We start from the raw sequence: 16,664 nt of genomic DNA on the forward strand, positions 1-16,664 counted from the left end.
AGCTCCCTATTGCTTTGCGCAAAGGCACCAGGTCATGTACTTCTCACCCTATTCAGAGATTTGTTTCTTATGCTAAGCTCAGTACAAATTACAAGTGTTTTATCACAACCTTATCCAAAGTTGTTATTCCCAGGTCGGTGGATGATGCTAAGGATGATCCCAAGTGGTTACATGCTATGACGGAGGAGATGGGTGCGTTAGCTAAGAACAAAACATGGGAAGTTGTTGATACCCCTAAAGGGACACACTTAGTTGGCTCTAAGTGGGTTTACAACGTGAAGTACAAACCTGATGGCACTGTAGATCGATATAAAGCTCGTCTGGTTGCAAAGGGGTTCAGCCAGAAGTATGAGATCGACTATCTTGAGACCTTTGCCCCTGTTGCAAAGTTGAAGACCGTGAGGGTTATTCTTGCTCTTGCTGTGCACAGGAAGTGGCGCATGGACCAGCTTGATGTTAAAAATGCGTTCTTGAACGGCCATCTGGAGGAAGAAGTCTATATGAGCATGCCTCCCGGGTATGTTCAAGAGGGAAAATGTTGTCACCTCAAGAAAGCTTTGTATGGCCTGAAGCAGTCGCCTAGAGCTTGGTTTGAGAGACTAAGGATCGTTATGAAGTCTACTGGGTACAAGCAAAGAAATGGAGATCATACCCTATTCATAAAACAGAGAGATGGTCTGGTGAGTCTTCTCCTTGTCTACGTTGATGATATGATTGTCACTGGCAGTGATGAAGAAGAAAACAGAAAGATGAAGGAGAGATTAGCTAAAGAATTCGACCTCAAGGATCTGGGTAAGCTGAGATACTTTCTGGGGATAGAGATTGCTCGATCAGAGACAGGGCTGGTTATGAATCAAAGGAAGTACACTCTTGACTTACTAAAGGAGACAGGTAAACTTGGTTGTAGGCCCTATCTTACTCCTATGGAGTCGGGGACTAAGATAAGTATCAAGACGGGCACTATTCTGGATGAGGAAGGAAAAGGGCGATATCAGAGGCTAGTCGGCAAGCTTATCTATCTTACTCTAACTCGCCCTGATATCACGTATGCGGTAAATGTGCTAAGTCAATTTATGCATGCTCCCACGGATTGTCCCTGGAAGAGTGCAGAAAGAGTGTTGGGATATCTAAAGAATGACCCAGGAAAAGGACTGTTGTATACTCGACAAGACAAACTTACTATTGAGGGCTACTCAGATGCAGATTGGGCAGGTTGCACTGACACAAGGAGGTCTACTACAAGGTATTGTATCTTTCTTGGAGGTAACCTAGTTGTTTGGAGAAGTAAGAAGCAAGAAGTATGTTCGAGGTCTAGTGCTGAGGCTGAGTACAGGGCTGTTGCAATGGGGGTTACAGAGATGCTGTGGCTGAAGATTCTTTTGACTAATATTGGTGTGGAACTGGGAGATAAAATGAAGATGTACTGTGACAACAAGTCTGCGATTAATCTTGTCAATAATCCAGTTCTACACGACAAGACCAAACATGTGGAGATTGACCGTCATTTTATCCGGTAACGCATTGACTCAAAGGAGCTGATTCTGCCATATATGAAGTCTGAAGATCAAGTTGCAGACGTCCTAACTAAAGGGCTTTGTACTTCTTCATTCGAAAAGAATGTTAGCAAGCTTGGCATGTTTGACATGTATGCCAAGCTTGAGGGGGAGTGTTAGAATATGTTATTGTGGGAACCGGGTCCATACCTGGACCCGGTTCTATAGGGCGCGGGTACCGAAGCGGGCTCGGTACCCTAGGCAGCTTCTCCTCTCTCCCTCTTTATATTGTCACTTATGTATAAGTGTTGAATTAAGTGAAATAGAATTTTCTCTCTCCTAGGGTTGCGGGTGTGCACCTAGGTAGAGCTTCCCGTGGTTTTTTCCTCGTCCGAGGTTTTTCCACGTACATCGTGTGTTCTTCCTCTTCTTCCTCTACGTGGTTCGTGTTTCTACAGATTGTAATGGGGAACCGGGTCCAATTCTGGACCCGGTCCCATGGGGCACGGGTACCGAGGCTGGCTCGGTACCCTAGGCGGCACTCTTTCTCTCCCTCCTATATAATCTTCACTTTAGTGTAATTGTTGAATTAAGTGAATAGATTTTCTCTCTCCTAGGGTTGCGGTGTGCACCTAGGTTAGAGCTTCCCGTGGTTTTTTCCTCTTTCTGAGGTTTTTCCACGTATACCGTGTGTTCCTTTCTTCTTCCTTCGTGTGTTGCATGTTTCTACATGGTATCAGAGCCAGGTTCGTGAGATCGTGTGGCTTCGTCTCGTGTTTCCGCCGTCGCCCTTGCGCCGCTGCCGCCTGCGCCGTTGGAGTTTTCAGCGCCGCCGCCGCCGTCAGACGATCCAGCGCCGCCCCCGGTTGCCGTTTGTAGCTTCCGCTGCCGTGGGTGTCTCCTGTTCCGCCGTCGGACGATCCAGCGTTGTCACGCCTCTGCGCCGCCGCCGTCGGGCGATCCAGCGCGCCGTCGCTGGCACCTAGGGTTCCGTGTGGTGCTGGTGTTTGAGCCGCTGCTGTGTTGTCTTGTTGCTACTTGGTGTTGCGTCTAACTTGACTGCTTGTGATGGAGGAAGAGATCGCACCTAAAAGTGATGTGGCTTTTGACGCGCGCAGCGCTCCCAAGAGCGAGATCTTGCCGGTCCAGGTCACGCCCATTCGTCTGACTAAAGACAACTATCTCTCCTGGTCTGCTGCTCTCGAGATTGGGATAACAAGCCGTGGTCGTCTTTCCTATATCACAGGCGACAAACCGGCGCCCAGCAAAACTGATCCTCAATGGGCGACGTGGGTGTTGGAAGACAGTCAGGTTAAGGTGTGGATCATCAGCTCTGTGTCCGCTGATATTCAGCCTCTTATTCTGCGGAAGCCGACTTCGTTTGATATGTGGACTGTGCTTGCGAGGATGTATGGTCGCAAAAAAAGGGTTCTGCGTACGTACCAGATTAAACGCAGTATTTATTCTCTGAAACAGGGTGACCTGTCTGTTGCCTCCTTCTATGCAGCCCTGAAAACTAAGTGGGAGGAACTTGATTATCATGTGAATGATAACTGGAACTGTGGTTCTGATCATGCCCGGTACTGAGAAAAGGAATGGATGGACCGGACGTTCCTTTTCCTTGGAGGCTTGCGTGATGAGTTTGAATCCATTCGGAGTCAAATTCTCAACTGTGATGAGATTCCTGGAATAGAAGATGTTTATGCCAGAGTGGAATCCGAGGAACAAAGACGCCAAGTGATGAAGATTGACCCCAGTCATGGGAATGGTCCCTCGGCCTTTGTTAGCCGTTCTTCTGTGTCTGGCCAGCGCCCTGTTAGGCGATGTACACATTGTCACAAGTCAGGACATTCTGTTGACTTTTGTTGGGATCTACACCCTGAGAAGAGACTTGTTCGTGGTCGCCCTCCGTCTAGTCGGCGAGGTTCTCTTGTGCAGGACTCAAATCAGAGTGGTTCTTCTAGTGGTGAAAAGTTGAGGCTTTCCCCGGATCAAATCAAGGAACTACAAGCTTACATCAGTCGCCTTTCTACTACGTCAGAGGACACATCTACGTTTGATGGAGCTAAGTTAGCTCAGGCTCTTGTTGCTACTAGTGATCAAGGTAATTCCCCTCCCGGTGATTGGATTGTTGACAGTGGGGCTACTCATCATATGACCAGGGACCCTAAGATGTTTCAAGAATACAAGTTGACTTCTGGGCAGCAGCGTGTATCTATGGCTGATGGTTCTTCTATTTCTGTGGCTGGAAAAGAGAGTTTATCATTACTGAACAAATATTGTCTTCATAATGCCCTGCATGTTCCTAATATTCCCGTAAATTTGTTATTTGTCAGCAGTATTATCAAAGAGCTAAACTGTAATCTAATATTCTCTGCTGATCGTTGTTTACTGCAGGACTTGAGGACGGGGCAGAAGATTGGGATTGGTTCGGCTATTGATGGGCTCGACAGAATGCCAGTACAGGTTGCCTCTGCTTTGATTTCAGCCACCAGTGGACAGTTGTCTGGCGTGGATGACAGATCCGTTATTATGCGCTGGCACGAGAGACTTGGTCATCTTCCTTTTCAGTTGATTAAACAGTTGTTTCCTAAGATGTTTCAGTCTGTTTCTTTGGACACCTTCGCCTATGAAGTGTGTCAGTTGTCTAAGCATGTTAGGGCCTCGTACCCTATTTCGTTCAATAAAACCAGCCGTCCATTTGCTTTGGTTCACTCTGATGTTTGGGGTCCTTCGGGAGTACCCACCTGTCGTGGTTTTCATTATTTCATGACTCTTATCGATGATTACTCTCGGTGTACGTTCGTGTATTTGTTGAAAGAACGTAGTGAAGTTCCCGGCATTGTCAAAAACTTCGTTGCATTTGTTGAAACTCAATTCCAGACCCCTGTTCAGACCCTTCGTACTGACAATGCTCGAGAGTATGTCTCCCAATCCCTTGATGACTTCTTGCGAAGCAAGGGTATTATACATGAAACATCTTGTAGCTACACACCTCCTCAGAATGGCGTGGCTGAAAGGAAGAACCGTCATTTGTTAAATGTCACCCGGGCCATCATGTTTCAACGTCATGTCCCTAAGCGGTACTGGGGTGATGCACTTCTCACTAGTGCTCATCTCATTAACCGTATGCCTACTCGTGTGTTGAATGGTCATTCCCCTTATTCTGTTTTGTGGCCTACTCAGAATCCCTGGCCTTTGACCCCTCGGGTGTTTGGGTGTGTTTGCTTTGTCCATGATCATAGTCCCACTCTCAAGAAACTTGATCCTCGGTCCATCAAAGCGGTCTTTTTGGGGTATTCCTCCACCCAGAAGGGATACAAGTGTGTTGACCCTAGCACTTCCAGAGTGTATGTCTCCAGGGATGTTACCTTTCATGAACATGAGGCATACTTTCCTGCGAATCCTCTTCGGGGGGAGTGTCTAGGTAAGAGAGTGGACGAGTATTCTTCGCATCAGTTGATTCAGTTCACAGATTTCTTGGATTACACGGCTAGTTCTCTGAGTGTGAGTGTGGTAGACACAGTCAGTGAGGACAGAGACAGTCAGATGGAGGGGGGCCCTGTGGAAGAACAGTCCCGTGATCATTTGTTTGGTCAGGTATACAACAGGAAGAAGAAGGATGTGATGGAGGTTGTTGATGTTACCAATCCCGATGTGATGGAGGTTGTTGATGTTACCAATCCCGATCTTGTGAGCTCCCCGGATGATCCAAGTCCGATGAATGAAGATCTTCTCATAGCCCTACGCAAAGGCACCAGGTCATGTACTTCTCATCCTATTCAGAGATTTCTTTCGTATGCTAAACTCAGTAAAGACTATAAGTGCTTTATTACCTATTTATCTATGGCTGTTATTCCCAGGTCAGTGGAGGATGCCAGGGAGGATCCCAAATGGCTACATGCCATGACCGAGGAGATGGACGCCCTGGCAAAGAACAATACGTGGGAGGTTGTTGATATTCCTAATGGAACTCACTTAGTTGGTTCCAAGTGGGTGTTTACTGTGAAGTACAAACCTGATGGCACTGTTGAACGCTATAAAGCTCGGTTTAGCCAGAAATATGGGATTGACTATCTTGAGACGTTCGCTCCCGTTGCTAAACTGAAGACAGTAAGGATCATCTTAGCTCTGGCAGTACAAAAGAAGTGGAGCATGGACCAACTTGATGTCAAGAACGCCTTCTTGAATGGTCACCTTGAGGAAGAAGTCTATATGAGCATGCCGCCTGGATATGCGCAGAAAGGAAAGTGTTGTTATCTCAAGAAAGCATTGTATAGCCTCAGGCAGTCCCCTAGAGCATGGTTTGAAAGACTAAGGGTTGTGATGAAGACTAATGGATATAAACAGGGAAATGGTGATCACACCCTCTTCATCAAGCAGAGAAATGGTCTGGTGAGCCTTCTACTAGTATATGTTGATGATATGATTGTCACAGGTGATGACGAAGAAGAAAAAAGGAAGATGAAAGAAACGTTAGCTGCTGAATTTGATCTCAAAGATCTGGGTAAATTGATGTATTTTTTGGGAATTGAGATCGCTAGATCTGAGACTGGTCTTGTTATGAGCCAAAGGAAATACACTTTGGATCTTCTAAAAGAGACAGGTAAACTGGGATGCAGGCCCTTTCTTACTCCAATGGAGTCTGGCACAAGGATAAGTATCAAAACTGGGACGATCTTGGATGAGGAAGGAAAAAGGAGGTATCAGCGGCTGGTTGGTAAACTCATTTATCTCACTCTTACTCGCCCGGATATTACGTATGTTGTGGGTGTGTTAAGTCAGTTTATGAATGCCCCTACTGATTGTCATTGGAAAAGTGCTGAAAGAATATTGGGATACTTAAAGAATGACCCAGGGAAAGGACTGCTCTATACTCGACAAGGTCAACTCAGCATTGAAGGATACTCTGACGACGACTGGGTAGGTTGCACAGATACTAGAAGGTCTACCACAGGATACTGCATCTTTCTTGGAGGTAACCTGGTGGTATGGAGAAGTAAAAGACAAGAAGTTTGTTCCAGGTCCAGTGCTGAGGCTGAATACAGGGCGGTTGCTATGGGGGTTACAGAAATGTTATGGCTCAAAATTATGTTAGCAGATATTGGGGTGAAAATGGAAGAGAAGATGAGGATGTATTGTGACAACAAGTCGGCTATTAATTTGGCAAACAATCCAGTCCTGCACGACAAAACCAAACATGTGGAGATCGATCGCCACTTCATACGGGAACGCATAGATTCTAAGGAGTTGATCCTGCCCTATATGAAGTCTGAAGATCAAGTTGCTGATGTCTTAACTAAGTCTTTATGTACATCTCAATTTGAGAAAAATGTTAGCAAGCTTGGCATGTTTGACATGTATGCCAAGCTTGAGGGGGAGTGTTGAAATAGATTGTAATGGGCACGGTTACCGAGGCTGGCTCGGTACCCTAGGCGGCACTCTTTCTCTCCCTCCTATATAATCTTCACTTTAGTGTAATTGTTGAATTAAGTGAATAGATTTTCTCTCTCCTAGGGTTGCGGTGTGCACCTAGGTTAGAGCTTCCCGTTGTTTTTTCCTCTTTCTGAGGTTTTTCCACGTATACCGTGTGTTCCTTTCTTCTTCCTTCGTGTGTTTCATGTTTCTACAACCTTTAAGAAGGCATATGGAGAAAAATGCATACAGGCCCAGCCGATGGCAATCTTGACAGGACAAGGGGACACACAGATGAAGAAGATTGAAGAAGGAGAGGAAAGGTTGCATCTTCTCTTAATGTCTGCTAAATCTAGCAGTCCACAGCAACAACAGGCCACTTCCAAGTTAGAAGCCACCGCCTTCTTACATGTTGTTTTGGCTGAATATGCTAGTGTCTTTGAGAATCCAAAAGGGTTACCCCCAAGTCGTGAATTCAACCATCATATCGATTTAGAAACTGGATCGAGACCAGTCAATTTGAAGCCTTATAGATACACCGAGACCAGTCAATTTGAAGCCTTATAGATACACCACATTCAAAAAGGAGGGACAGAAAAACTCATAAAAAGTATGTTGTCGGGAGGAGGGACCCAGCCCAGCCGAAGCCCTTACTCTTCACCAACATTGTTGGTCCGAATAAAGGATGGAACATGGAGATTTTGTGTGGATTACAGGGCACTTAATTAAGTCATCATCAAGAACCGGCATCCTATACCAATTATAGAAAAATTGTTGGACGAGTTACAATGGGCAGAAGTATATTCCAAGCTAGAACTTCGAGCTGGGTATCATCAAATCAGGATGGCCAAGAAGGATGTTACCAAGACAGTTTTCCAAACCCATGAAGGCCATTACAAATTTAAGGTAATGCCCTTTGGGTCAACAAATGCACCAGCCACCTTTCAAGCCCTAATGAACCACATTTTCCATCCTTTCCTACGGAGATTCGTTTTGGTATTTTTCAATGACATACTGATTTACAAAAAGAATAAGGAAGAACATCAAGAGCATTTAAGGTTGGTGCTGAAAATATTAAAGAAGCACCGACTACATGATAAAGCTTCAAAATGCGTAATTGGTTGTGATCAGGTGACCTATTTGGGTAACACCATTTCCAAACAAGTCGAGATGAAAGAGGAAAAGATAGCAGCCATTCGCACATGGGCATTACCTGCGGGAATTAAAGTGTTGAGAGCCTTCTTAGGCCTAGCAGGATATTACTGCAGGTTTATTAAAAATTTTGGACTACATGCTGCACCCCTAACCAGCATGTTGAAGAAGGATCAGTTCAGGTGGAACACTCAAAGTAAAGTTGCCTTTGAGAGGTTAAAGCAAGCTATAATCAGCTCACCTACGTTAGCAATGTCTGACTTCACCAAGACCTTCAAGGTGGAGACAGACGCATCCGAGAATGGGGTAGGGGCAGTGCTCAGCCAAAGCAAACATCCCATAGCTTTTCTCAGCAAGGCTATGGCAGTTATGGGAGTTCGATTCAAAATCAAATCCACTTATGAATGGGAGCTTATAGAAATGGTTCTGGCCATCCAAAAGTGGCATCACTATCTAGTAGGACGAAAACTTCAGGTTTTCACATACCACAGCAGTTTGAGACTTTGAGGCCCTGCATGCAACATAAATCAGTTAATGCTACTCAAATAAAATGGATCATGAAGCTTGCTGAATACAACTTTGATATTATATACAAGAAGGGCATTGAAAACATAATGGCTGATAGCTTGTCGCGGAAATATGAAGAAGAAAACAGAGCTGAATTAAATAACTTCTGTCTACCCTCGCTATGTTGGCCTATCGCAGCCATATGGGAGAAGGTGAGAGAAGAACACCACAATTCAATTGATGTGCAAAAGAAGAGGGAACAGCTCGAACAAGACTCAATGGAAATAACCTTACCTATATGTGCCCCCAAACGCCAATCTAAGTAAGGAATTAATTTCATTCTTCCATGACAGCATCGAAGGGGGATATCAAGGGGAATAAGGCGCTTACAAGAGGGCCTGACAAACCTTCTTTTGGCCAGGCATGAAGAGAGACATCAGAAAATACATCAAGGCATGTGATACTTGTAGACGGCACAAATACGAGACGCTACGCCCTCCTGGCCTTCTACAACCTCTGCCTATTCCCGACAAAATATGAGAGGATTTGTCAATGGATTTTATCGAAGGACTGCCTCGATCAAAAGGGAAATCAGTTATCTTAGTTGTGGTGGACAGGTTATCGAAATACACACATTTTATAGCACTGTCACACCCTTTCACAGCCAAGGATGTGGCTAAGGCTTTTCAGGATCATGTAGGAAAGCTGCATGGTATGCCACGGTTAGTGGTAAGTGATCATGACCCCTTGTTTCTAAGTAACTTTTAGAAAAATTACTTTGAATTACAGGGAACCAAGCTACAAATGAGTATTGCATACCATCATAATCGGATAGCCAATCAGAGGTTCTAAATCGGGTATTGGAAACATATCTGAGGTGCTATGCAAAGTACCAGCCTCATAACTGGACAAAGTATCTAATTGGAAACGTCTCGCCCGGCACTGTTCATCGCCCGTGCCCGACGCTCGTGCCCGAGCTTCGTCTGTCGCCCCACCGCCAGCGCCGCCCTGATCAGCGCCGCTCGGGATTCCGCCGTCTCCTCCTAGCGACGCCCTGATCAGCGTCGTTCCTGTTCAGCCGCTTCCGCCCAGCGTCGGTCTGCCCAGCGACGACCTGTCCAGCGGCGTTCCTCTCTGTCATCCGAAGCATCGCCCACCGCCGTGTCTTTTTCTGGCGCCGCTCTGCCTGGTTCCGGCGGTCTATTTCCGCCCAGCGCCGTGCCGCTCTGCCTGGTTCCGGCGGTCTGCTTCCGCCCAGCACCGCGCCGCTCTGCCTGGTTCCGGCGGTCTGTCTCTGCCCAGCGCCGCTCCCTCGTTTTTTTTTTCTCCGGCGCTGCCTCTCTGTTGCTGTCTCTTCCGCCGGTGAGGTTTAGGCGTTCTCCGTTTTGTCCGTTGCCTGCTCTCTGCCTTTTTTTTGGTGTTGTATTGTGCTGTTGCTCCCTGCTGCCCTTGCTGCCTACTGGGCTTCACCCGTAGCTAGACTGGTTTGTGATTATGGCAGTCTCTTCCTCGTCAACCGTCAACACCAATCCCACTGAAATAGGGGCTTTTAGAACTGAGAATGTTCCCATGCAGGTCATCACTCTTCGCCTCACCAAGGAGAATTATTTCTCGTGGTCGCCTGCTATGACTATGGGGATTGCTGGCCGTGGTCGCATGGCCTATATTGATGGGAGCAACCCCGAACCAGCAAGAACAAGTGATGTGTGGCATACTTGGTTTCTTGAGGATAATCAAGTGAAAACTTGGATTGTCAATTTCGTTTCCGCCGATATTCAGCCCCTTATCCTTCGGAAGAAGACTGCTAGAGACATGTGGGTGGTCCTTGAGCAAATGTATGGCCAAAAGAAGACCGCAATTCGTACTTACCAAGTAATGAAGACAGTCTATGGCATTCGACAAGGGAACTCGTCTGTTGCAGAGTAGTATGGGGCTTTGAAAGCCAAGTGGGAAGAGCTTGACTATCATTCTGATATTCCTTGGCATTGTCTCCATGATCAGGCGCTCTATGTTGCTCATGAATGGGAAAACAGGGTGTTCCTCTTTTTAGCAGGTTTAAATGATGAGTTTGAAGGTGTTCGAAGCCAGATTCTGAATTCAGGGGAGGTGTCCAGTATTGAAGATGTGTACTCCTGTGTTGAAGCGGAAGAACAGAGGAGGCTTGTTACAAAAGAAGGGAAGAGGGAACTTGTGCCCTATAACGAGAGATCCGCTCTCGTGAGTCGTGGTCCTGGTGGCCCGTCTAGATCCCTTCGCCGGTGCACTCACTGCAAGAAGACAGGTCACACCGTAGATTATTGTTGGAATCTTCATCCTGAAAAGAAGGGAAACAAAGGGAGATCTTCGATTGGGAGAACGCCTGTGTCTGAGGTGCAAGCATCCAGTGGAGAAAAAGTCTCCATTTCTGCTGACCAGCTTCGTGAACTAAGGGCTTATTTGGGCAGGATCGATGTCAACAAGATTGAGACCTCAGAGGGAACTACAGCTAATCATGCTCTTGCGGTTATTGGCAATCAAGGTAACTCTTCTGTGGGGGAATGGATTGTCGATAGTGGTGCTACTCATCACATGACAGGTAATCCAAAATTGTTTCATGAGTATAAGTTGTCCTCGGGAAAGGAACGTGTTTCTCTTGCAGATGGTTCCTCTACCTGTGTGGTAGGCGAAGGCACTCTGTCCTTGTTGGACAAATTTCATGTGCAGGGCGCTTTACATGTTCCCCAGTTTCCTTTAAATCTCTTATCAGTCAGTAGACTTACTAAAGAATTGAATTGTGAACTTATATTCTCTGCCGATCGTTGTGTTTTGCAGGACTTGGTGACAGGGAAGAGGATTGGGATTGGTTTAGCTTTTGATGGATTATATCGTCTTCCCATACGTGTGGCTACTGCTCTGTTGACAGCGATCCGCAAGACAGATAAGAGAAGAGAAGATTGTCTTCAGTCTTTTATGTACTGGCATGAACGTTTTGGGCATTTACCTTTTGGGATTTTGAAACATTTGTTTCCAGACTTGTGTTCCTCCTTTGATTTGTCTTCCATTTCTTGTGATGTTTGTCAGTTTGTCAAACATGTGAGGGCTTCGTACCCTCTTTCTTCTAGTTGTGCTAATGAAGCTTTTTCCCTGATTCACTCTGATGTATGGGGACCTTCGGGCATTCATACCCGTCAAGGTTTCCAGTATTTTATCACTTTCATTGATGATTTCTCTCGTGCTACATTTATATACTTGTTAAAAGACCGCAGCGAGGTTCCTCGCATCATAGAGACATTTATTCTTCTTGTGCATACCCAGTATGGTGCGAATGTTAAAACTTTCAGGTCCGATAATGCCCGTGAGTACATGTGTCAGCCTGTTGAGGAGTTTCTTAGACAACGGGGGATTGTTCACAAGACATCCTGTAGTTACACCCCCCCTCAAAATGGGGTAGCTGAAAGGAAAAATCGTCAACTTCTTAATGTCACCAGGGCTCTTTTGTTTCAGAGAAATCTTCCTAAACACTATTGGGGTGATGCAGTTCTTACTAGTGCCTATCTTATTAACCGCATGCCCAGTCGTGTTTTGAATGGTAGGACTCCCCACTCGTTGCTTCCTGGCAGTCGTCCACCATTTCCTCTTCCTCCTCGTGTTTTTGGTTGTGTATGTTTTATCCATGATCACAGTCCAAATGTCAAGAAACTTGATCCTAGGTCTATCAAAGGTGTCTTTGTTGGATACTCCCCTACGCAAAAAGGATACAAATGTATTGATCCTATTACTGGTCGAGCTTATGTTACGAGGGATGTTACCTTCTTGGAACATGCCTCTTACTTTGGTGCGAATCCTCTTCAGGGGGAGCAGTCTGTGGGCAGGGAAGAGTATTCTCAGAGACAGGAACTTCAGTTTATAAATTTTTTGGACTACAAGAAAGCAGAATCACTTAATACTGTTGATGTGCCTGAGAAGGAGGAAAAGGGTGACAATAGCATTGAGAAGGAAGGCCCTCAGTTGTTTGGACAGTTCTACTCTAGACGAGGTACTCGGACAGAGATGATGACTTGTGATGCTAGATCTACTTCCAATCCCAATGCCACTCCTTCCCTGGATGAACCAAGTCCTACCGAGGAGACCGTGGAGACTCATGATGAGGTTGAAAAGAAGAATGACGATCTTCCCATTGCCCTGAGAAAGGGTGTCAGGTCATGTACTCAACACCCCATTGGTAATTTTGTTTCTTATTCCAGACTTGGGAAAGATTACAAGTGCTTTGTTTCTACTCTTTCTTTGGCTGTGATTCCCAGGACTGTCGCTGAAGCTCAAAGTGACTCCAAGTGGGCTGATGCAATGAAAGAAGAAATAGATGCCCTAAGAAGAAACTTGACATGGGAAGTGGTGAAGATTCCTGAAGCCGCTCACCTAGTTGGATCCAAATGGGTGTATACCATCAAGTACAAACCAGACGGGAGTGTTGAAAGGTATAAAGCTCGACTTGTGGCCAAGGGGTTTAGCCAGAAATATGGAATTGATTACTTGGAAACCTTTGCTCCTGTTGCGAAAATGAAGACTGTGAGGGTAGTTATATCCCTAGCTGTGATGAAGGAGTGGAAGATGTATCAACTGGATGTTAAGAATGCATTCCTCAATGGTAACCTCGAAGAAGAAGTATATATGCATATGCCTCCAGGATATGAAGAACCAGAAAAGTGTTGTAAGCTGAAAAAGGCCTTGTATGGCCTTAAGCAATCGCCCAGAGCGTGGTTTGAACGACTGAGAAGAGTGATGATACGTCATGGATACAAACAAGGAAATGGAGATCACACTTTGTTTGTGAAGAAGAAGGAGAGCAGGGTTACTCTCCTGCTCGTCTACGTAGATGACATGATTGTTACTGGAGATGATGAGGAGGAGATTATCAAGCTAAAAGGGTTACTGGCTATAGAATTCGACCTCAAAGATCTTGGCAAGCTAAGGTATTTTCTTGGTATGGAGGTTGCTAGGTCTAGTACTGGTCTTGTACTAAACCAAAGGAAATATACATTAGATCTGCTGGAAGAAACTGGTAAATTGGGATGTAGACCTACTCCTACCCCTTTTGACACTGGGCACAAGTTGAGTCTTAGAGATGGAGAGCCTCTCTGTGAAGAAGACAAGGGAAGATATCAACGTTTGGTTGGGAAGCTAATTTATCTTACCCTCACGAGACCTGATATCACCTTTGCGGTGAATGTTTTGAGCCAATTCATGCATGCGCCAACCGATGCACATCTGAAGGCTGTGGACAGAGTGCTATGCTACCTGAAGAAAAATCCTGGCAAGGGACTCCTGTATGTGAAACAAGAGACTGTGGAAATCGAGGGCTATTCTGATGCGAATTGGGCAGGTTGTGGTGATACCAGACGATCCACTACAGGGTACTGTGTCTACTTGGGAGGAAACCTTGTTGTATGGAGGAGCAAGAGACAGGATGTTTGCTCTAGATCCAGTGCAGAGGCAGAATATAGGGCAGTTGCTATGGAAGTGTCAGAGTTATTATGGTTGAAGATATTGTTGACTGACATTGGAATAGAGATTGAATGACCTATGAAGATGTACTGTGATAACAAGTCTGCAATCAACTTAGCCAACAATCATGTTCTTCACGACAGAACAAAACATGTTGAAATTGATCGTCACTTCATTCGGGAAAGAATTGATGCGAAAGAGTTGATCTTACCTTACATGAAGTTTGAAGACCAAACTGCTGATGTTCTGACGAAAGCTCTTCCTTCAGCTTCATTTGAGAGGAATGTATCCAAGTTGGGCATGTTTGATATGTATGTCCAACTTGAGGGGGAGTGTTGATAGATTGTGTGTTTCGGGTCCGGATCCATACCCGACCCGCCTTGTAGCCCGTTTTGGGCTCTACTTAAGTCATGTAACCCTAATCCTTAAGAGTTAATGATAATCTTAAGAGAGAGAGAGTCTGGCTGCTAGTGGGCACCAACTCCTCCTCATTCGTGGTTTTTTCTCCCTCGTGTTGAGGGTTTTCCACGTTACATCGTGATCATTGTTTCTCTTCGTCTTCTTCTTGTTCGTATTTCTACAAGAACAAAGGTCAATTGCTGTGACTACTGTGAGTGTGTGTGTAAAAGTGCAAATTGTTAAGACATGCTGGATCTGGAACCAAAGCTGACCCAGATACACATACAGCTTTTATGGATACTGTTACAATGTGTTAATTTCAAATAACAGAAAACATTAGCTGCAATTTTATTTGGATATTACCTCATATCACTAGATTACATTCTTAAGTTTTGCTAATTTTTTTGTTTTTGAACTTAACAAGAACTCAATTCAGGCCTTATTTAACAGTTTTCAAGAAAACTGTGGCCCTTTTAAGGAAAATTACATTACAAACATGGCCTTTCTTCGGATTTATGGGCAAAAGGTAGACATTTTCCTTGTTTATAGCATTCAGACTTTATCAATGTCAAATACATAAGATAAAGAACCATGTTTAATGGCCCAAGAAATGAGTCAACCTTGTTAGCCAGGGTTCACATTCCTTCCTGTGCAGCTGGAGCAAGAGACTCAAAACCAAGTAAAAATGGATCACGATACAGGAGACGCAACTTCAAGCGCATAAATTCCAGCATTTAAGAAACTTGGTGAATCTCTTTTTCCTCAGAGAAAGAAACATCCATGACAAGTCAATGTACCCTGGACAGATTCCATTGCTCTATCCTTCATATAATTGACCATGAAGTCACACAAAGAATCCAATACAACAAGGAACAGTAAGAAAATTTGTCTGTTCACAATCTAAATGAAGAACTGGTAAGCTTTATTGCAACAATGTGATAGGTAACAAGTCATTGAGAAGGAAAAAACATTATATATATATATATATATATATATATATATATATATAGAGAGAGAGAGAGAGAGAATTCAATTAGGAGGGAAGAAAATAAGGTGTACTGAACGAGTGAAATTACTGCAAAGTGAGAAACTACCCTAGAAAACCTCTAACAAGTTGAACGCAAACCTGAAATGTTTTCCTTATGGTATCATAATTTTGATCATCACTTGTAGCAGAGGTGGTAGAAAGCTCCCGCCTTAGTCCATCAATGCGAGTAAGGAATATATCCAAATACTGGAATATCCACAGATAAAATAAATTACTCACAAATCATGTGCCATAAACATAATTAGCCTTTCCAAGTCCAACCATCAAAGCAAGATAGAAACAAATCCTAACACTCAAATATCAATAGAAATAAATTATATAAAAAAATATTTGGAAAAATGGAACAAATTTTCAGGAACTTTAAGAGTAAAACAAACTGAACATTTAGATACAGAAATCAATCAAAAAAGAAGCCAAAGAATTTCTGAGCAACATATAAATTATTTTGATTACATTATACAGTTTTATGATTATTAAAATTTAAAACATCACGAAGGTTAAAAGAAAAGCAAGCATGTATGCATCTCTAGAATGGAAGAGGAGCCAATTAAACAGAGAATAAAAACAACAGAAGGTCAACTCAACCCTGTCAACCATTCAGCTGCATAACACTCTAATATGAAAACCTTGTGCCACCAAGAAGTAACTAAAACAACTCAACAATTGACTATTTGGAAAAAGAAATAAAAGAAACCCAAAAAATGTGAATAGAGGTCCTCAGCACAATTACTCTAGTTTTTTGTGCCCATAAAACTTGAGATTTATGTTATTTAAAAACCATGAAGTATTGGCTTCAGACATGTTTGGACACCAACACTGACACCGACACGTAGACACAAGCAGGACAAGTGATTTTTCACATACTAAGTGACCAAAAATATGGACACTTTTTCTAGTGGTTTGGGACATATGTGCAATGGAGTGGACCCAACTTTTTTTTCTGCCTGCCTCCCACTCTAGATTAAAAAGGAAAATAAAGACACCTAGAGTAAAAACTTTCCCCTGCTCTCTTGTTAAATGAAAAGAGAAGGAGAAGAAGTGCACAAACTGCTTAATTTTTATAGCATTTTTCTGGCCTCTGTGTGAGTGTGTCTGTTAGAGACAGAGAGAAATAGAGAGAAGGATGGCATAGATTGAAACAGGGGAAAGAGATTGAAGTTCTGATGGCA

The 16,664-nt window shown here is 44.2% G+C and overlaps 1 protein-coding gene across 1 annotated transcript in view; it reads right to left on the bottom strand.

Moving 5' to 3' along the window:
* The window catches only part of LOC116263234 (uncharacterized), a 63,648-nt gene that overhangs the window by 28,765 nt on the left and 18,219 nt on the right, over positions 1-16,664 (bottom strand). Inside the window, exon 9 of the mRNA XM_031642889.2 lies at positions 15,574-15,681. Coding sequence (XP_031498749.1) covers positions 15,574-15,681 — 108 coding nt within the window. The remainder of the gene's footprint in view (positions 1-15,573; positions 15,682-16,664) is intronic.

Source organism: Nymphaea colorata, chromosome 1, assembly GCF_008831285.2.
Source record: "Nymphaea colorata isolate Beijing-Zhang1983 chromosome 1, ASM883128v2, whole genome shotgun sequence".
In the NCBI taxonomy this organism is placed as follows: Eukaryota; Viridiplantae; Streptophyta; class Magnoliopsida; order Nymphaeales; family Nymphaeaceae; genus Nymphaea; species Nymphaea colorata.